The following is a 21,922-nucleotide window of genomic DNA, read 5'->3' as shown; positions in this document are numbered from 1 at the left end:
CAAAATGCAGAATCCCAAAAGAAGACAGGTGGATGACAATTAAAGAAAGGTTAAAAAAGAAAAGTAGAGGTACTTAATTGCAATGACTGAAAGCTCCAAAATTACATCCAATCTAGAAGTCTAAAACATCTTTGCAGTAATATACTCATCTAATGATATTGCGTTATATGCTGCATGCCGCAGGGCAATTCTAAATTGTCACAAGGACAATGCGGTACAATATCCTAATGGCTAATGCCTAGAATTTAGAAGCTGAGTACACGTACCCAGGAAAAAAAAAACAAAGAGTTGGGCCGTTTTTTATCAGGAACATAAAAGCAATACTAATTCAATGATACAAACACAGGGGAAGAGGAGGGGGGGAGGGGGGGTGGGGGGCCGCAAAGAGACATTAATACTGAACTAATTTTATTACGTTGTTTACTTGTACAACTTTTGATACATATCATAATGAACAATAAACCAATAAATCTGTATGCCTCTCCCCCTTTTTCAGATTGAAATGATTGATCTCACGCAGTTCGAACTAATCTGCCTCCCTACTCTCTTCAGCAGAAAGATCATTCTTTACCGCATCTTCCCACTTGAGATGAATTGGAGAACTCAAACAAAAACGATGAACAAATGACAAGGACAATAAGTAAACTATTATTCTTAACCTAACAGCAGTTTGAGCAATACCTTAGATACTGCTCGACTTGTTTTCTCCATTGGGCTATACTTCTTTTCCTTCACCGTTTCCTTTCACTTACAGCTGATGATTACTAATAACAATTCAAAAAATGGCAAAATCTAGTTAAAAGTTAAATTTATAACTATATAGGGGCTAAGTTTGGTACTAGGCCACCAACTGCTCCTGCTCCATGTACAATTGCTCCACCCAAGCTGGAAGCATCTCTGAACCCCCAGAGTTAAGATGACACTGCTGCTCCTCAAAGCCAAATTGACCAGACCTTATGGATGGGCTGTCCCTGACCAGGGACTGAACCCAAGACACATCAGGCTCATCCGCAGTTGCTGGTGTTGAGGTTTCAGATGTTGCCACACTGCCACCATTGCTTCTAATACCAAAAGATGCAGATTTCCGCAGCTTGTTCAGATCCTCTCGCTGGACGCCCCAGTCCAACTTACCATCAGGGGAACCCCAATCAGCCAGGTTAGAGGGCATTACAGCAGCTGTTGAATCTGGTGAAGAAAACCCAGAATGACGACTGACAGTATTTCGCTCGATGAAGCTCTGACTCCGCTTTGCAAAGGCAGCTGATCTAGAACTCAAAACTGCAGCTGCAATGGCCCCAGAGGTATCAATCCCAAAGGATTGAGATGGTCTCACAGGAGAGGAAGATGCAGGGTAGCTAGAGCGAAGCTGCTGGTTCATGTTCTGTCGCATTTGGATGCCTGTAGGACTCTGCAACTGGGATGCCGATGCATCCAATGAGGTTCCCTGCAATTGAGGCATAAGTGTAGGATTAAGAGATCCAAAAATATCATCAAGGTTAGTTGGTTTCACTCCACCAATCCTATTCATATCCCCAGTTCGATCAGCAGAGGAAGAAAAGGGTGCTGCCGAAGACAAGGAATTGGCCCAGCCAGATGGTGACGAGAGACTTGATATCTCATCAATTAACTGTTGTTGTCTACGTCGATTTTCTAGCCCGAGTAATTCCATGTCAAATTCCATGTCTCTAGCATTACGTGCAGATTTCAGCCTGCTACCAGGAAGCTGCAATGTAGGAGGGGCAATATTAGGCTGGTTCCACATGGTTCCACCCATAGGAGACGAGGCCCCAGAGGGAGTCAAGGGAGGTGTTGAAGTAGGTGGTATCATAGCTGATGGAGAACCAAGAGCAAGCGGGCTTATTGACAACATGTCGAAAGAAGAACCATTTGCCGAGAATGATCTTGGGGAAGGTACTGCTGAACCTGTTGAGGCATACAAGGGACGGAGCTCTTCAGGCTTGTGGGCAAAGAAACACACCCTCCTGTTGCAGTTAGTCTCATCCTTGCATAGACGGGTCCGATACTGAGCGGGGTGAAGCCAGCACTCAAAAATACCATGTGCATATTCACAGGCATCCCCCTGCCTACATGAACCTTTTCGAAACTCAGGACATGGGACACAGCTATAATGGTACTTCCTAGGATCACGACGCCTAGCGTTCTCCCCAGGATGAACAAATGGGCACTCTGTCCAATCATGTGAGTAAGCTCTTGAGCAAGGCTTGACCTTGAAAGTATACATCCGAAATTCGTCTGTCCCGTATATCCCATTCTTAATATCTGGAAGAGTGAGATCAACTGGATACTCTTTCTTCTCAGCTCCATCTTTCAATACCCGAGGTGTTGAAATCTCTGGCTGTTCTTGCTCCTCCATTTTATAAACTACTTGATCACACAGATTGTCGATTTCTTCAACACAACCAGTACCACTGCCTTTCAACAAAGCCTGCAAAACCTTCTTCCTTGAATTGAAACCCAAATTACAATTCTTGGCAATCAAATCGGCAGGCCGGTTTCCATAAGCATCAACAGAATTGACGTCAGCAGAAGCATCAAGCAAGAGTTTGACAACTTCAACTGAATTAGCAGAGCCACCGGATGCAGCACAGTGCAAAGCCGTGACCCCATCCGAACCACAAGCCCTATTAACATCAACATGGCCAGATTTAATGACATAACTAACCACATCTTTGCTTCCAAACATAGAAGCAATCATGAGGGGCGTTCTTTCCTCAAACCCCATCTTTCTCGAACCAATAATCCTACCATACCACAAACCCGACTCATCAATATCATGACCATCTTCTTCAATTGCCTTTCTAAACCCATCTAAATCATCTGAGGCAGTCAGTTCAAGCAAAATTGAAAAATTATAACACAAACCATCTTGCTTCTGAGAATCAGTATCCATGATGAAACCCGTTTGTGTTGGTTTCCTCTTTAAACCACTGCACATGGAAATCTCTTTCTTCTCAGACCTCCAATTAAAAGTTTCACCTCTCTGCAAAATAATAACAGAAACCATATTTACAAATGCTATTACAACTACAAGAATGAGAAACATGGACAAGTGACACGACAGCTTATGGCAAGAATTATAAGTAAAGAAGGAACCAAAAAAAAAAAAAAATAGTAAAAGAATAACAAGAACTGATAATAACAAACAAAGAGATGGCCATGGGGCAGCACAAATGAAAAATTAATGCCATTAAAATCATACAAGAAGAAACTAAAACTAAACCATGTTACAAGAATTAAATTTGGAGGTAAAAATAATTAACAATCTTTAACTAACCATTAAAACATAATTTGGTAGCCACAAAATAAACACCTAAACTGAAACAGAATCAGTTGCAGAACTTAACAAACATAACAACATGACAGACCTTCTTATTAGGTTCTATCACACAAGAAATAACTAAACTCAACTCCCCACCAACAAAACTGTTGCTTTGTCTTGAAATTCCCACCAATATACAACACCCCACCATCTCAAAATCCATTCTTTTCTCACATTTTCTCAGCAAACAAACAGAAACCGTCACCATGCAATAATATCATCACATAAAAACTCACCTTTAAGTTGGCGAAGGGAAAAAAAAAGAATTTCCAAACTGCACTTCGGCTTGGCAATTAGCAGGCCTTAAAAGGTTTGAGCTTTATTTTCAACACAATGCCTACAATTACAAAGCTATAATATTGTAATTATAAAGAGAGAGAAATTCAAGGACTTTTGGTTTGGTCTCCTTTCATGTGTTTTTGTTGGGTCAAAAAGGCCAGCTTTATGAACCAAAAGCCAATACAATTTGCGACTACAGCTTTCTTTCTTGCTTCTTTTCTATTTTATTTTTTATTTTTTATGTTGTAGCTGGACAGAAATTTGAATCCAAATCCAAATGCAAATGCAAATGAAATGCAAATACAGAATCATGTAAAAAAAAAAAAATTCTTTAAAAAGGAAAAAAAATTGAAAATGGCGGGGTCCATCCAAATTTTAATATCTGAAGCATCATCAAGTGATGAAATGCCGCGTGTCGCACATCCAATAGAAACGGCCTCACCAAAAGGTGACCGTATCGAGATTCCGGATTGTCACGCTTTACACGTTTTGGGCCTTGCCGTATGACGTGGACCTCCATGTACCGTCATTATGTTTTTAAAGTTTTAATGATAAAAAAACTAAATCAAAGTAACTGTCTGTGACTTTGAAATACATGACAAACGTGTGCGACAAGGACAAGTGTCATCTCAAATGTAATCTAATTAGTCCGTGAATATTGTGGTGGTTTGGTTCTAGTGGAAATAACCAGTCCGAAATAGAAATTATTTTATGCAAAGGATTTTCTTGAACCCATCGAGGAATTAGTGCAATTTCGGTGGTTTCTAGAAGTATACTTTTCGGCCCAGAAGAAAATATTTTGAAATAACATTTTCTTTTTATATCATTGTGTTGTGGACTTGGGCAATAGACTATAATACCCAGTTCTCCTACTTTTGTTCAATTAACTTTTAAAGGTTTTGTACCGCATGTTTTTTTTAATATTAGTGTATAGTTAAAATCTAATTACTTTTATTTTTAGGATGCTGATTCTTAAGTAGTGTGAATTAATTTTCTAAAAGTCTTCAGATGAAATTGTTTTAGATATTTTCATTTTGTATCTCGAGTAAGTTAAGGGTTGGTTTGGTAATACTGTAAATTTTAAAATGATTATTATTAGTTGTACAGTAAAAATAATCAAATATGAGAAGAATCAAATGATTGGTAAAATTATTTTTTAGGAATATTATGAGTTTTAAAAGTAGTTATATGTATTTAGTAAATCTTATTATTAAATTACTATAAGAATGTCAATGATTGAATTTGACATAGTGTTGAATAAAATTTATTTAAACATTTAAAAATATAAATATAAAATATTTTTTATTGTGTACATATAATAATTGATAATTAAAATAAATATTTTATATTATGAATTTTATTTTTTACTTTGTTATCTCAACATAAATGATAATAATAATAATAATAATAATCTGTTCAAAGTTAATGATTTTATTTCTTAATTAATAAGGATGATTTTGAATTTTTATAATGCATATGAGGATATATATAGAATTGTGTAAGATATAAAAATAATTCTCAAAATATGATTTTGAAAGACTATTTTTTTCTCTACTTTTCAAAATCTAATGTGGGATTGAGTGCTTTTATCAAAAGCAAATTCAAAAAAAAAATTACTAAAATCCAAAATTAAATTTTAACTTTTTCAAATAATTTATGAGCCTCCCAAAAGCAATCTCAAATGGCTTAAGCTTATTCATGAGTATCTCAAATAGTAAATTATTTTAAATAAAATAATTAAAGGGTCTCACCATATTCTAATGGAGTTTATTGTTTTCTCTTCCTCGTATTTACATATCTTGAATAGTTGGAGTCTCCTTAATATTGAAAGAGTAAGTTTTTAAAATACCATTTCAAATACGTTTAAATAATTTTCAAATATCAATTATTTTACTCGTGATTATGTTTTCTTTTTCAATCAAATTGTCTTGTACAATAATGTGTGTCTTTAAACAATTGTAATGTGTAACGAGTCAACTGTTTTTTTCTTTATATGATAGCCAAAATCGTATATTTAATTTTTGTAGGATAAAGACAAATTTAATATGTCAATATTACCCATACATAAGCAAAATTTGATCTCTTAATCTGTATAAATCAAATAAATATTATAACTTTGATTGTATGAGGAGAAGATTGCGGGCAGGAGAATCTTTAGATTTTCGGGGTTTTTTTTCCCTTAAAAAATAGAACTTTAGGATTTAAATTAAAGGAATATCGAATTGTAGCTTAGAGACAAGTGACAAAGGACATTTCATTCCAAATTGATAAGCATAAAGTTTAAAGATCATGCTTTAAAGAGTGGCGCCTTTCCAATAGGAAACCTTATAAATTCCACAAAAAAAGACAGCTCATTTGATCATGATTGCCAATCAACGGCTCAGGATTCACGTAGCGTTTATGCAATTAAAAATCGCATCCCAAATTTTTTATCCCAAAAAGTTATCTTAAATGATGTATCATTAATTGGGAAAAATTTATGGTGCAACTGTGGTACCGTGCCATTGTTGCATTTAGCCGTTGGATGTCAGTAGACCCCACTAATCTAAGTACATCTAACGACTGGATGTAACTGTGACACGGTACTACAGTTGCACCGTAGCCTGATCTCATTAATTGAGTGGTTAATAATTTTTTACAAAATCCAAGTGAATTAATTGTATTATCTCACTAAATAATTGATAAATGAAACATCATTTAAGATAATTTTTTGGGATAAAAAATTTGAGATGTGTAGCGTTACTCTTAAAAATCGCAATCAAATCGGTCCAACAATTTGAACGGTTTAGATTTCGTTTCAGAGATTGCTAGTCTACGCTTGAATTCGTCAACAATGAGAAAAGTCCGTTGGCGGGCCCACTGAACACAAACGACAATCAATGATTACACAACAGATTCAGAAAAGCGGGACCCATGAAAGCGGCTGAGAGGCATTTCATATCATGATCGAAGGGCGGAAAGCTGCGTCTGATGCTGCAGTCGCCGTATGTGATCATTCACTGAAGATGATGGAAATTTTTTTTGTGCAAATGTGTTGGTTCCTATTGTAATCTGTGTATTGAGAAACAAAGAATTTTCTTTTTTTAGTCGATTATTGGTCAACATCAATTTATTGTTCCTAATGTAGATGCTAAGGGCATAAAATTAAATAACACAAAAAATAATATTTATTATAGATATTAGCTGGTTCAGTTAATCAAATATCTTAGATTGGATAAGAGGTTTGAATCAAATTCCACTTACATTAAAAGTAAGAGAGTTATTTATATGTAGGGATGACAATTTTTCTTGATGAGATAAGATATTGTGGGATCTTATCTCATTTGGGACGGGATTGGGACATATTTTTATTCCATAAAAAAATATAAGGACGAGAGTGAAACATATTTTTGTCCCACAAAAAAATATAAGGACAAGAGTGAGATATTTTTTTATCCCACCTGTATGTATGGGATGTGGTTGAGATTGACAAATCTCGTCCCATCCCGTCTCATTATCGACTAATGATGAGAATTTTTTCAATTGAAATGGGATCCCGTAGAATCTCATCTCTTTTGGAACGAGATTGAGACGTATTTTTATTAATATATATATATAAGAATGAAAGTGTGATTTTTTTTTTAATCTCATTTACATATATAGGACGGGACTGATATTGATAAATCTCAACACATCCCGTCTCATTACCAATCCTATTTATATGTTCAAGGCTTTGATTTTTTTTTTAATTACATATTTTTAAATTTGCAAAAAAATATAAAAAGATGACTAAAGATTGATCGGTTAAGATTTAACAATTCTTCATTCGATCTATGAGATAAGAGTTCATGCAATCAAGAAAGGTTTATTTTATTATCTCCATTATCATCCCCTTCCAAGTTACTTTTTCATAACTAAATAAAAAGAAAAATATTTTCCTTTCTTCCTTTCACTTTCTCTCGTTTTTCTTTTTTCTTTTCTTAAACACCAAGAATGCATTTAAATTTATTTCTAAACATCATTCAGGAAAAAAAAATTATTTTCAAACAAAACACTTTAAAATGATTTTGGAAAAAAGAAAAAGAAAAAGATGATTCTTACTGTTTTTTGATAGAATAGAAATCACTTTAAACAATTGCAAAACCGCCATAAATATTTGCTTTTCTCCAAAAATTTAAAGCAGGAGAAGAAGTAAATGTGAACTGATGACCGCGAAAACGATCATGGAATGGTTGGGCAAAGAAACTTAAAGAGAGCATTGACCGATGATGAGTCATGAATGAAGCCAACCCACACACGAAAAGCCAATAAAATTAACTTAGAAAAGTCTTGCTAGCTTTTCTCTTTTTCTGTAAATTTTCCAAGAAAGAAGCTGGGTCAGTGCGGCAGTGGGTGGTCCACACCACCGGCCATCTAGTTCAGGGTCTGGAGCCTCTCTGACCCGACCCGACGCTCATCTAAATATGTGCGTTGGTTAGTTGTTACTCTTATAAATTTCTTCAAAACGAAAATTTTAAAATGTTATTGATTCATTTGTATTCTGTAACTGTTGCATTTCAATTTAATTTTGAAAAGCATTAAGGTATTTTATATTAATTAATTACGAACATACTTTAAAATCAAATAAAATCATAAACTTTGAGACTAAGGTTTAGTTATGGCGGTAAGGAGTGATCTTCCTAGTACTCAAGTCTAAATGTTTGAGCTTCATTAATACTCATGCTTTAAATACAAAATAAAAGAATAAAACCATAAAAATTGACAAGTAAACAAAACAATCAGATTAAATTCCTTATTTTGTATTTTATAACAAAATAAGACACTTAGCCTAATGATTTATTTGAGAGATTAAGCTTGTAGTTGCTCTTATAAAATCTAGGGTTTGGTTTTATACTTTACGTGCCTAGAATAAAATCCACTATTTTCTTGCTTTCATGTCATAAAGGTTGTGGATTAATATAAATTATATAGTAATAGTACTACTAATAGGACGGAAAAAGGGGGAAAAAAACACTTGATAAACTAATTTTGGTGCCAGGAGGGTTTGAGAAGACAAAAAGTTGGGGATACATAAGAGAAAACTTGGGAAATGCTGAACACAGAGAATTGGGCCCAAGGCCCACAAGAAAGGTTTGGGTTTCTAAAGGTGTTAGCTCCCGCCAAGATTTCTTCGCGAGCTTCAGACTGTTGACGATCAGTTATCTTTCCCGCCAAAAGTTTTATTACCGTTGCTATCTTTCGTTTCCGTTAAATTTTCAAATACCAAAAAGATCTAAGTTGAAGAATCTGGCAGAAATGTCAAGATCAAGAAAATAAAAACGAAAGAGGCAAAAGATTTATTCCTAAACACGAAAAGCATCATGCATTTATTAATTAACAACACTAAATACGACAACACAGAGTCACAGATACTACCGCACCCAAAACAACTTGGGAATTCTCAGCCAAACACAAAGGCTTCTCAACGCTACAAGCTTCTTTACACTATGACAAGACCTAGATTATTCATCTAATTACAACAGACAACATAAGCGAAACACAAGTTAAACATTAATTATTTTAGGAAGACGAATTCCGGAAGCTTCCTCTTCAACAAGAAGACCTTCATGAGCTACCAGTTTCACAACAGACCCAGCAGTAAAATGGTGCTTCCTTCTGACCTCATAGAAGCTTCTGAGAACAACGTTCTCAATCCAGTTCTCTATTGCTTTCTTCCTGTCGGATAACCAAGTGGCTGCAAGAATTTGTACCAGGATTTCATAATCAATCTCAAGGAGAACCTCAAACCCGAATGCTCTCTGGAATTTTGGTTGGATTTCCCTCAGAATTTTCTCAGCAAGCAGATCAAAGTTTAATGGCTGGAAAACCGCAATTGCATCTGTTTGATCAAAGAAGTCTTCCAACCAGGCTCCTGAATTTTCACAGATAGTATCACTGTCAAATTTTTCAGAACTGGTGTCCTCTTCTGCCTCATCTGCAGGAAGGTTAAGATCTAGATAAGATCTGAATGAATCGTCAATCTGTTTCTGTGAATTTATTGGAGAATCACCATCGTCAGTCCGCTTTCTTTTCCTCCTAGATTCTGGATTTGAAATTTCCTTCCTTGGTGTAACCTTCACATTCATACCGCTACCTCTGGCAGCATCTGCAAAACCATGACTGATTGCTGTTTGCATTTGCCACCTTTTGGCTCCAAGTATTATTTCCTCGGAAAATTTGACAGGTGTCGTCTGTGGATGTACACTATGTTTGCCTTTCAAAATTGTTGATGTTGCCACAAAAATCATACCGGAGATGCTGACATCTCTGCCATATGAGTCTGTAAACTTACCTGTACTGATGGCCTTGGTCAAGCTACTTTGGACAATAGGATCAGCAGCCTTATCCAGGTCTTCAAGAAAGACAACTGAATAAGGTTTACTCCTAAACTCTTGGTAAATGTAATCAACAAGAACCTTTCCCCTAAGTTTACAATCACAGAAATCAATATTTTGGCAGTCAAATATGGAGTTTGGTTGGCTAACCCTTTGTTCAGAACTCACATCAACATGGATTAACTTTCCCTTGTTTCCAAACACTATCTCAGCAAGAGCTGAAGCAATCTTTTTCTTTCCAACTTTGTCAGGTCCAAGGAATGCAAGCCAAATGCCTCGTTTACTATTTGAGCCAACATGCCTTCCGTTTCCAATTCTCCAGCGGGATACAGCCTGACTGATAGTGCATATGGCTTCATCTTGCCAACCAACCTTTTCAGCAAGTGCTATTCTAAGTGTCTTGTAATCTCTTGGATCAAAGGGCTCCCCTGTATGAGGAGCAGAACAGGAAGAAGATTGGGCTACATTGTGAAAAGTACCCTCGCTAACTGCATCAAACTCAGCAGAAATGGAGCCTGAGAAGCATTGCTCCTTATTATCTATTAATTTTGGAGTGTTCGCCTCCTGCCTGGTTGATGGGTAGATTTTTCCCAACCCCAAATCCGTTGTTACAGAAGTGAGGAAAGAAAATGATGTGTGCTCATGAGGATTGTACAGATCAGCCAGAGGGTGAGGGGGTAGCAGATGCTCATCATTGTTTCTTTGTGGCTTCGTTGAAGAGTTTATCGGTAGCCTAGATTGGAAATTGACATTATCGGCTTCAGAAGACAAAGGTATTGTCGCATTTTGTTCTGCGGAAGAAATGTTTTGTGAAAGCATGTGTGCACCAGGACTTGGATTTGTGCATTGACTTTCGCATAAGGATGGATATTTACTGCTGCTTCCTTTCCTGTTTGCCATTAACCGAACGAACTCAGAGAGCTGGACATGGGACCTCTGACGAATATCTAGTTTGGGCACCAGTTGAGTGCGATGAAGACTTTGGCAGGTATCATTCCACTTCCTTTGCAGCTCCATAATTTTAGCATTCAATGCCGTTACATCATCCTTTGCCTGCACCGGTTGATTAAGCACATTCTTACATAAATGTTTCACTATTCAGTAAATAAGATGCAGAAAATAGATTGGACATTCAATTCACTACAGGAAAATATGGGTAGATTTTGTAATTGTGTAGAAAGTGCATGTGCACACATTCTGATTGAGTCAAAGATTCTAAAATTTGAATAACAAACCTTGGCCACGCCAACACCCTTGCTTGTGTCCAGAGCTGCTATCCTATCAGATGATGTTAAGTTATCTAAGCACTGATCGGTAACTGAGTCGGATGATTCAAGCTTCAAAAGAGCTGCAACTTCCTGTTCAAGCTTCTCTGTGCAAAGGTAACACAAGGTGCTATAATGACTCTTGCTTCTCACAGGATTCTTGAAATCAGGCGGCGAAGAAAAGAAACCACCAAATGGAACAAATGACCCCATCAAGCTGCAAGTATATAATGAGCATGGAACTGTGAGATGCAACAGAGAAGCTAAAGTGCACACATGCGTTCATGAGAACAATTTGGAAATGTACTAGCCTCATACCAACAAAAAAAAAAAAAAAAGAGGAAATTAAACCTACAGTAAATACTGCATTACAGCTACATTTTGTCTTCGTTGATGTTAACTACTTTAAACCTTAATGGCCACCAATCTCCATGAGCCAAAGCAGAAACAAAGAGGCATGCAGCATACTTAACATTATCGGAAAAAAAAAAATATATTAAAACAAAGAACCCTGTCAACTACAGAAGACATAAAATAATTAAAAAGCAATGGCAAGATAAAGCAAAATGACATAATAACACAATACCTGGATTTCCAGTGAATAGGCAACAATTGGAGGTCCCAATCGTTGTCTAAACCAGGAAACTTGGCAAGCATTTTCAAGTAAGTCTCATAACTCATGGCAGCTCCAATCAACCACAGCTTCTCACCGTTACCGCTCTTCAACAAACTAGTCAATTGGGAGACGACAAAGCGGGCAGCCTCAGTAGAAACAGAATCACTAACCAAAACCTTCAACTCACCATAATTCACAACAACACCAGGCCCCGAGCATCGCCCCACCGCACTCTCTACCTCCTTAAACTTCAACATCATCATCTCAACATTCACTCTCCCACCAACAAATTCATTAATCTCATACTCAACACACACCACGTCCAACCCATAAATTTGCCTCGGAAAAATACCCACTTTCCCACCGTTTACACTCTCAACAAATCCTTTCAGTGCACTATTCGCACAAACACCAACGAGCAACGGATTCTTCCCCTTTTTCTCATCTCTCCCCGCGAGAACTTCCCCAATTCTCCTGCAATTCTCATCGACATCGTCAGGACCAAACGGTAATTTCAGCCCCGCCCGCCCGGGAAACGAATCCGTTAAATTGTAAAGAAAAATTGGCGGGCAACGTGTGAGTGAGAGCCTTGGAGGGAATTGAGTAACTGACGGTTGAATTATAGCCAACTTGATATCACGGCTTAAGAAACCGGCCTCGCCGAACACCCGACTCGCCATAGGATCATCCAAAATAGCCAAAACAAAGTATTTCAAATCGACCTTCAAAAGCGACGCCGTTTGCTGGTTACAGTGAATCTGCTGCAAATGATAATTATCCGGATTCCTCCTCTGTTGCGCCTGCGACCGTTTGATCGCCGCCATCAGGGAGTTCGATATCGGCGGGAACTCGACGGACTTCGACGACGGCAGGCGGTCGAACGCCACTCCGAGACAGAGCTCCAAAGCTCGAAACTGGAGCTTCGGACTCACCGAGTAGCTCTGAACGCGGTCGCAGGCTTCGCGGAGAAGCGAGGAAGGTACGCACAATAACGCCGACACCACGTGAAGCGAAGTCGTCTGGGAGTGACGCCTCTGACGCGCCACGCCCACAGCATCGTCCAGCACACGCGCCGACTCCTCCGATAAGCATTGTCTGGCCAAGGTCACCAGTGTCCGCATCGCCGGTGAGGAAATATATTAATAAATCCCGAAAACAAACAAACAAACACGTGTTAAAATTCAAAGTAAAACGTATTTAATTTTTTAATATTTAATTTTGGGAATTTGTTTTATTTTGTTTTGTTTGTCTGTACGGGGGATAATAAAAAATCGGCCAGGGCGTTTACTTCAGCAACTTTTGAAATTACTAAAACATGGCGAGGGGATCGCTGTTTTTTTGTGGGCCCATGGGAGAGAAGCTATTCATCGAACACAATGGTGGGCATAGATTCTCTTTTCCATGATTATTTATTTATTTATTTTTTAAGAGAGAAAGAAAGAAAGAAAGAAAGAAAGAGAGAGGACAAAAAAATAAAAAAAGGTGTCGTGTCCACGGCAGTAGGCTTTAGAGAGAGTGATAAAAGATGAGAGAAGAAACAAGGTTAAAAGCAGAACCAGCACCACGCATTTTGCGCTTTCAACTTCACCCTCGCCATCAAGAAAAAGAAATGGCTTGAATAAGATTCGAGTGGGGGGGTTATTTATAGTGGGCATGCGGGTACACGAACGAACGAGTGATTAGTTCTTGGAACATGCACTGCATTAGCTTAGCTAGCATCAGGTCTCTTACTCTTAGTGCAACAACGGCGAGAGTCGATGTTCTTGGTATGATCATTGGGAGGCAAGCAAGAGAAAAAAGCTTTTGTGTACGAAAAGGTGTTTGCATGCCCTGTCTTAGCTCACTTGTATGTCTTTTTCTTTGCATATAATTTGAGGCCCCTTCGTCAAAGTTGTCTACTGCTGCCCCCTTTTATTGTTGACCAGATGAATAGTGACATACTATATATTATTGGCGATCTCTTGGACTCTCAATCTTTCATCTTTATATATATATATATATTATATCAGTTTGTATATATAGTATCTGTAAGTATAGTATTTCTTTTTTATAGAATGTGATAGAGAATTTTTTTCTTTAAAGTAAGACATTTTTTATTAGAAAATTACTATTATAATAACAATAATGATAATTTTCTATTAAGGATGTCCAATAAAGTGAGAGTACTGTTAAAATATAAATAAATAAATAATTCCAATAAACTGTTATGAAAGAATCACTTATTATTGAGTATAAAATAAAAGAAGGACGAGTGGGAACGCATGGTTAAAAGTTTTTGTAAAGTAAAAACAAGTTTTCGTGAGGAGTCACTTTATAGCGTCTATACTCTAGTGTAATTAGGATTTAGGAGAAACACTTGTGTTGAGTTATCATACCACCTAGTACCAACAGTGTTTTGTCCTGTGGAAAGATAATGGGTCTCTAAATTGGACTCATTAAATTTAAAGTAGGACTTATCTTAAAACTTCTTTAATTATTTTAAAATTTTAACTTTTATTAAAACTATATAATAGAATAATTTCTAATTAAAAGTTCCTCTTCAAAGTCAAATAATTTTTTTCTTTTTAAAAAAAAAATTAACATTTTATAAATCAAAAGGTTATTTTTTCCTCTAATTTTTGGATGAGAAATTTTTTACCGGTGGTTGTAATGAACAAAAAAAAATCATTTTTTTAATGGAAGAAATCATAGTATCGAAATCGAGTTTAATAACAAAGTTTAAAAAAAGGGACTTACACTGATAAGTTTTAGTTAAGGTTATTTTTATTATTTAAAAAGGTGTTAAAGGGTGTTAAGAAATATCTAAAAGAGTGCTTAAATTTAAAATTTAATATTAAAAATATCAATGAATCTCGTGATCGAACTTATTACTCTACTACAGGCAAAGGCACGATTGAATTGTTCCACGCAAATCCTTTTCCCCAATTAGTTATTGGTATTATGACACGTGTCATTCTCATACAGTTTGGGGCGTGTCAAGTTGCAGCTCGTGCATGCTCGATTGTCGATCAAATGAGCCAAAGCAAATGTAAGTGGTGGCCAACTTATTGGCATGGGGACGCGTGTCATTCTCGCATATAATTTTTTTGGGTCTGTGCTTGTGACAGTGACATAAGTTTGATAACAAAAAATATCTTGAGCCCCAATGTCCCAGCAGAGCCAGCAACTCCCCCGATCATCGTAATTAGAAAAATGGAGTTTTAATTCAAAAAGAAAAATGAAAATTATAACTAGAGGAAAGTTTTGACTAATAAAAAAAAAGAAAAAGAGATTTAGTTTTTATTAATTGCAAAGAAAAAAAAATAGTTAAAATTAACAGGATAAAATGAGAAACACGAACCAATAGCCGTACCTTTGTTAACAAAAGTAAAAGATAATGAAATGTTGGAAAAATCCCAGGTCGGCTTAGAAGTGCGAAGTCACTCTCAGGTGGGCCCGCACTGGATAGGGACGGATTATGCTCCCTTTTTCTGATTGGCCCATCTTTACTCTTATCAAGAGGTCTTACTCCAAACCTAATAATATATAATATGCCCGTCGAAAACCTATACGTCATGGACACGTGTGTGGGTCGTAATGTCGGATGCTTCCCAAAGGCTGACTGACTGCCCAAAGTAAGCTGGGTTAAGAAGTTCACCTAACCAGGGTGGGGAATTGATGAGTCGAGGACTCAGGGGGCCATTCTGATTTCTCCTCCGCCTCGTCGTGCCAGGGGGTAAAAAAGGTTAGTGATTTTGACATGCTTTTTTGGCTTTGTCGGTTTAATTTTTTTTTGTTTTTTTCCCCCCCATTTTCGATTGCAATAATAATAAGGCCATGGAATTGGGAGTCACGGCTACCACACAACTCGTATAATAATACATACATACATACATACATACAGGTTTATACGGTAGAATAAACTTTTAACAAGATCTCTATACTCGCACTTGAGATTTATCCAACTATTCTCAGAGATTCGTCTGCCCATATCCCATATTTATGAAAGAAAAATTGGATATTGGAACTTAAAACTTATACCTTACCTTATACATAGAGAGTATTAAATTATAATAAAATTGTATAATCTATATTAATTCAGATAAAAGTTTAAATTTGAAATAGATTTCCCAACGTTGTTATCATGCGTTAACAAGAAGTAAGAGAGTGACACTTTGAATGTTCTTGCCCTCTTCATTGTTTTTTTTATTTTTATTTATTCAATGAATTGAAAGTTGAAAAAAAAAAAGAAAAAAAAAAAAGAAGAGTATTGTTGTTGCCAGGAGGAGCATGATAAATGAAATATGTGCAGAGATTCTGCGTATCTCTGAAAGATCATGTGGTCATCGATCGTATACTGTTACTGTGTGTCGTTTCTTCAACTTCGTCCGCACTGCAGAATGCAAGGACACCAATTATTTATTTACTTTCTTAGAATGCGTTCAATTATAGACATCACTAAGATCGAATGAGACTTCAGAGTTGAATAGAGTACGTAAACAGCACTTGAGATTTTCTCGGAAATTGTTTTCCTAGGAAACTGATGGATCATAGCCTTCTTCCGTATAATATCTTCGACCTTTTTTTTTTTTTTTTTATTTTGTTCCAGCAAGTATTTGTGTAATACACTCCACAAATTAAAATTTAGAATAAATCGTCGTATTCCAATAATATACTGCTATTTTATTTAGTGTAATTTACAATGTTGTCTTATTTAAAATTGGAAATTTTAAAAAAAAAAACAACAACAACAACAGTAACACACTTCATAGTTCATGTACATCCTTAAAAAAAGAAATTTTAAAATACTTTTAAAGTACCATGTTAATCATATATTAAATAAATAATATTATAAGATATATTTATTTATTTTGAAGAATCAGCATGTAATTGATATATAAAATTTAATTACATACATGTTATATATATATATATTAATTGTATTACCTTTCATATAAAACAAAGTTCAATGCACGAAGTAAATTTAATTTAAATTGATTTACATCATATTTCAGAAAACACTAAAAACTATGCCGGAGATCTCTTCAAAATCTTGGAAATGATTTCAAAATCTATTTTTGGCAACAATGTTAGGGAATTATTTTGTTCTTGTGAATTGTGAAACTTAACTACTTGCTCATTTTTGGCTGGACAATTAGTATATAATTTGGTTCGCTGCCAAAGAAGTCAGCTATTATAATCTTTAAAGACTATGACCATTCCAAAAGAACCTTCCTTCTATTCCTTTTTGCTTTGTTCATTTATGCATACATGCATGCACCTAATGACATGCATTTTGGCCATGTAATGGAAGCATTTATTATTATTATTATTACTAAAAATTATATATATTTCATCAACAAAACGTGTTCATGTTTATGTTCTGTCATATTTTGTATGAGTGGAGATTTCCAGATGAGCTCATATAATTAAGTAGATTTACTTCTTAACAATTATATTAAAAATAGTTTAACAAGGGTTCTATCGTAGAGAATTATAATTTCCTTGTTTGTTAAGATTTAATTACTTCTTCATTCCTATATAATTAATATCCACTAATTACAAACTAATATTTTGTTAGAAAAAAAAAAACTGAAATCAAGAGAGAATTTTATTCACAATTTTGGTCCTCAATCTCGACTGATTGGGAAAAAAAAATGGAAAAGAAAATTTGGAGAATAAAATTCTCTTAGCAAATAGAGAAATAAACAGAGTCAAGCGATGAGTTGTAACTTTTTTGTATTAGAAAGGAAGTGTTAGGTAGTGTAAAGTGCTCATATGAGTACTAATGCTTGCTTTATTATAGCAAAACTTGCCTAAGGAAGAGAGCAATAATCACCATGATTGCAATTGTATTGCCCATCAAAATTAACTCTCTCTCTCCCCCCTCTCCTCTCTTCTAATATGTTGGCCACTTGGTTGGATCGCTATGAATATGAACCCCAATGCCAATCTTCATTGCATCACTGTCATAAGCTGTTGCTTTCACTCTCACTCGCCAAATCCACTTCCTTCGTGACAATCACTTTTGGATTTACAGGAGCAAAAATCACAACTTGCAAGGCTTTTCATAACTTCAATTCCCCCACCTCATTGTCACATAACCAGCCAATCATCAACGGGGTTTTCTCGACGTGTCCCATTTTGAGCCTAGGTTGCACCCAAAGTCGTGTGCACTGATTGGGACAATACCAATTTACGTCAAAACTTTTTTATATAATGGGTGGCCACAAACATTAATGGAGGAAAAAAGAAAAGAGGGGAAAGAGAGAATCAGGCTACGGTATAACTGTGGTACCGTGCTACAGTTGCATCCAGCCGTTGAATGCACTTAGATTGATAGGGTCCACTGATATCTAATGGTTGGATGCAATTGTGTTACGGTACCACAATTGCACCACAAGTTTCTCCAAAAAGAGATATTTGAATCTCATGATTTTCCTTTATGAAAAAGGTGGCTTCTTTTACCTGAATTAGAAAGCTAGCATTTGTTCCACACATGCAAATTGCAACAGCACTTTAGAGTTCTGTTCAGAAATAAGACTATAGCCCGGAGACCAAACAATCTAGGAAGCTGCTTTTGCCAGTTTTGGGTAGAGATTACAAATAAGTTATTCTTTTCACATGGGTTTACAAATAACAACCTACCTAAGCTAATCTTTGATTTGTGCATGCATGCTTGTGATTATTGGTTTCACTAGAGTTAAAAAAAAAAAGCTGACCATCATCCACGTTTGAAATTTGGGTGGATTGCTTTTAAAGATTCTAGTTGAGCAAACACTTGTATTTTCTATGAGTCTAGTTAGAGACACCGTATGATGGAAAAAGCTATAAAATCTACTTATTATTTGATTAAACTAATTGAAATTCGCTTAATGTCCGAAAACATATCTTCAGTATGAGAAATTCTAAAATATCTCAGATGTACTACAACCAATCGATGCATGCATGGTATGTGTAATTGAATTTAATACAACCACCACTTGAATGATAATGGTTCAAAATAACTGCACACATGTCATGACATCATTGTTTGTCGTATGTGTGACATGGTACCTCATATGTATTTTAAGATTTCTCCTTCAGTATGTCAACTCTTTTTGTTGATATTTTCAAAAAAAAAACTCTTTTTGTTGATCTTAACATTTTATCCATAATAATTGTTTGATGTTGGGAATATAAGTATCTTTAATTATTTAATTAATTTAATTTTTTAATCATAATTATTTGATAAATAAAATGCAAAATAAATGCACACGTACTCTTTTTTTTTTTGGAAAATAATAAGTTAGATATATATAGAGAGTATCTTATATTTAATAAATTTTGAAAAAAAAAATTCAAGAATGTGCTTAAACAATTATTTGACTGATCTATAAACATAATAATTAGAACCTGTTAATTTTTTTGATGCAGTCTAGTTCAAAAAATTGTACCTATATAAACTTTCAAATATAAAAAAGGGGGAAAAAAGAAAGAAAAAAAACTCCTGACACATACAAAAAGATTGAAACCCTCGACGTTATTAATGAGTTTATAAACCTTAGCTAAAGCTACGATTCTTTAAAGAGAGGTAAGGTGAGCATATTCAAGTTCCACTAGAAACTTGTGGCTGAAAATTTACTATTTGGCAATTCGATCGCATAAGTGAATTCCCTTTCTATCTTTGTATCTATCTATAGAATTGATTGATTGATTGATGGATGGTTGCTTTTTCATTTCTTCTAAAAGATTTTATGAAAGTTGTATAAATATCTAAAAAATAAAGAATGTTTAAAGTGATGTCTACCTCCTTTCTCTCTTTCTCTATTCTTTTTTTTTTTGGTTTTTTCCAAACCAAAAAAAAAAACTTCAGATGTTGCACTCGAAGGATACGATATTATTCATCTAAAAAAAAAAGGATACGATATTATTTTAATTTTTTAATGGCATCACTTGAACCATGAAAAAAATGATCGTACAATTAAAAAAGCTAAAAATTTAAAAATGTCACTTTCTAGTGGGTCCAGCTATGTGTAGTAACATACCACATTCTTTTGTCTTTTCCTAATCTACCGTTAGATTTAACTGCAGTGGCTGAGATGTTTCTCTTGGTTATTAACATTACACTCCCTAATGTTTACTACAAAATCACAAAAGTAACAAAGTTTAAAATATTGACACATAAGTCTGTGAGTTTACAATTTATTATTCAATAATATCAGAACATTTTAATTATATTAAAAATATAATTAAATAATGTATTACTTAACTATGTTATAACATTTAATAAGTAAAATTTGATTATTATTTAACAATTTAATATAACTAATAATAAATACTTGAATATTAATAAGTTTGAATAATATTAACTTAAAATTAATAGTAATCTAAATAATGATATAAAATATTACTACATATACCACAGTTCATTTTGCACCAAATATGATATTGTATTACAGTTTAATACACCTTAATAACACACAGTAATACAATGCAACTAATGCAATACAATATATTGTGTCAAATGACCTAGTTAATTTCACCGATAAATTGATTTATTCTTATATTTGAATTAATATATTTAAATTAATATTCTTTCTTATTAATTAATTAATTTAATATATAGTAAAGCCATGTATTAATTACAAACCATATTTTATGATAAATATGAGTATGAATTTGATCTCTTCTTCTTAATTTGTATAGTTAATAATTTTTTTCACAATACTGATTCAATATACAGTAAATAATTTCAATATAGAATAAAAATATATTAATTTACCAATTAATAATTTTTTTATTGATTAATAAGAAGGTGTCAAAAAGTGAGCGGGGGGTGGCAACTTGCTCGTCGTATATTCTTACATTTACGAGCTTGATAAATAAGTTTAGAAGCTTTACTAAGAATTTGAATGCAAAGTCATTTTATGCTCCACACTTATTTGAGAATCTTTTTCACATCTCATGTTCAATAATATTAAGTTAGTGATAGAATTTAGTTGCTAATTGCTAGAGACATGGAACTGAAACTAGTGGAAATGTAAAAAGTTCAATTAATTTTTTTATATCATTTTAATTAATTAATTTAGTACAAATAAAAAATTAGTTTTATCAGGGATATATTTGACATTTAGGTAAGTGTATGGAGTAAATTTTCTTTTCAAAACTTTGATGATGGGTGTGTGATTTAATAATAATTAAAAAAATACCCTCACCTTCTGATTTAAAAGTTAAAAAAAATCAAAATAAGCAGGACTAATAAGTCAAAATTTATAATTACCTGATTTTTTTATAAATTTAAGATAAAATAAGGATTACAGTGTAATTAATCCAAAAGGACAAAAAAGTGTGGTATGTTAGCACTGTGTTAAAAGGATCCCACTTTTGGAGTTCTCATTTATATTATTTTAAAAGTTTTCAGCACATTTTCATAGTGTTGTTTTTTTCCTCATCACTTTCACCACTTCTTGTCACTTTTCTGCTAGCTTTTTCGTCAATTTCTTGTCATACAATTGTCACTATTCCTTTTTTTTTTGGTGTTATTTGCTGCTAATTTTTTCATCTATGATCACTCGTTTTTAAGTTCATTAATACTTTTTTCTCATCGTTTAGTCATTAAAATTTTTAATCACTTATCATTTTTTTTTCTTGTTGCTTAACCAATGTTTTATTTATTCTTTCATCACATTCTCATTAGTCATTACTTTCTTGACACTTTTTGTTTTTATTTTTTAATCATTCCCATTAATCTTTATTTTCTTATCACTTTTTGGTCATTCTCTTATGCATTTTTTTTTTCAATAAGAAAATTTATAAACAACACTTGCATAATTCACTCTCATATTCATTTTTAAAAAAAAAAAACACAATAAAAAATGACTTTTCAACGCATCCTTCACTTTGCCCCAATTTCCCCTATTGAATTTCACATCACCACTGTTTTTAAAGAAAGAAAAAAAAGGGGGAAAAATTCACATCACCAACATACATATACACTCGGAACACCTGGCCTTCAATCTAAAAGACCGCACGCTTCAGTGCAAAAAATTACACTATAATAGGCCTCAGTTCAGGGCCTGGCTCAAGACTTACAATTGAAAAGCCCAGG

General features: G+C 34.5%; 2 protein-coding genes across 3 annotated transcripts; both read right to left on the bottom strand.

Moving 5' to 3' along the window:
• Positions 1–391: 391 nt before the first annotated feature.
• LOC102625565 (zinc finger CCCH domain-containing protein 66) lies at positions 392–3,826 on the bottom strand. 2 transcript variants are annotated; one of them, XM_052432132.1, is made up of 2 exons: positions 3,577–3,826; positions 392–3,001 (listed from the first exon to the last, which is right to left on the bottom strand). In XM_052432132.1, exon 2 carries the CDS (start codon positions 2,954–2,956, stop codon positions 839–841), a length of 2,118 nt encoding a protein of 705 aa, XP_052288092.1. In that variant the 5' UTR covers positions 2,957–3,001; positions 3,577–3,826; the 3' UTR covers positions 392–838. The 2 variants fall into 2 exon arrangements, with proteins under 2 accessions (XP_052288092.1, XP_006488539.4); XM_006488476.4 differs by lacking the exon at positions 3,577–3,826 and adding an exon at positions 3,387–3,554.
• Positions 3,827–8,933: 5,107 nt separating this feature from the next.
• LOC102625296 (protein SMAX1-LIKE 7) lies at positions 8,934–13,809 on the bottom strand. The gene is made up of 3 exons (XM_006488475.4): positions 11,824–13,809; positions 11,208–11,454; positions 8,934–11,025 (listed from the first exon to the last, which is right to left on the bottom strand). The coding sequence occupies exons 1-3, from the start codon at positions 12,972–12,974 to the stop codon at positions 9,142–9,144; spliced, it is 3,282 nt and encodes a 1,093-aa protein (XP_006488538.2). The 5' UTR covers positions 12,975–13,809; the 3' UTR covers positions 8,934–9,141.
• Between the last annotated feature and the right edge of the window lie 8,113 nt (positions 13,810–21,922).

The sequence above is a fragment of the Citrus sinensis genome, chromosome 8 (assembly GCF_022201045.2).
Source record: "Citrus sinensis cultivar Valencia sweet orange chromosome 8, DVS_A1.0, whole genome shotgun sequence".
In the NCBI taxonomy this organism is placed as follows: Eukaryota; Viridiplantae; Streptophyta; class Magnoliopsida; order Sapindales; family Rutaceae; genus Citrus; species Citrus sinensis.
The sequence above is the reverse complement of the archived record's forward strand: the minus strand, read 5'-3'. Positions and strand labels throughout refer to the sequence as shown.

Coding starts and splice junctions, on each gene's coding strand:
- LOC102625565 (XM_006488476.4), bottom strand. CDS start 3,548: ATGGTGACGGTTTCTGTTTGTTTGCTGAGAAAATGTGAGAAAAGAATG. Junction 3,002..3,386: donor TGATAGAACCTAATAAGAAG/GTCTGTCATGTT, acceptor ATTATTTTGCAG/AGAGGTGAAACTTTTAATTG.
- LOC102625296 (XM_006488475.4), bottom strand. CDS start 12,974: ATGCGGACACTGGTGACCTTGGCCAGACAATGCTTATCGGAGGAGTCG. Junction 11,455..11,823: donor CCTATTCACTGGAAATCCAG/GTATTGTGTTAT, acceptor ATATACTTGCAG/CTTGATGGGGTCATTTGTTC. Junction 11,026..11,207: donor AGGGTGTTGGCGTGGCCAAG/GTTTGTTATTCA, acceptor CAACCGGTGCAG/GCAAAGGATGATGTAACGGC.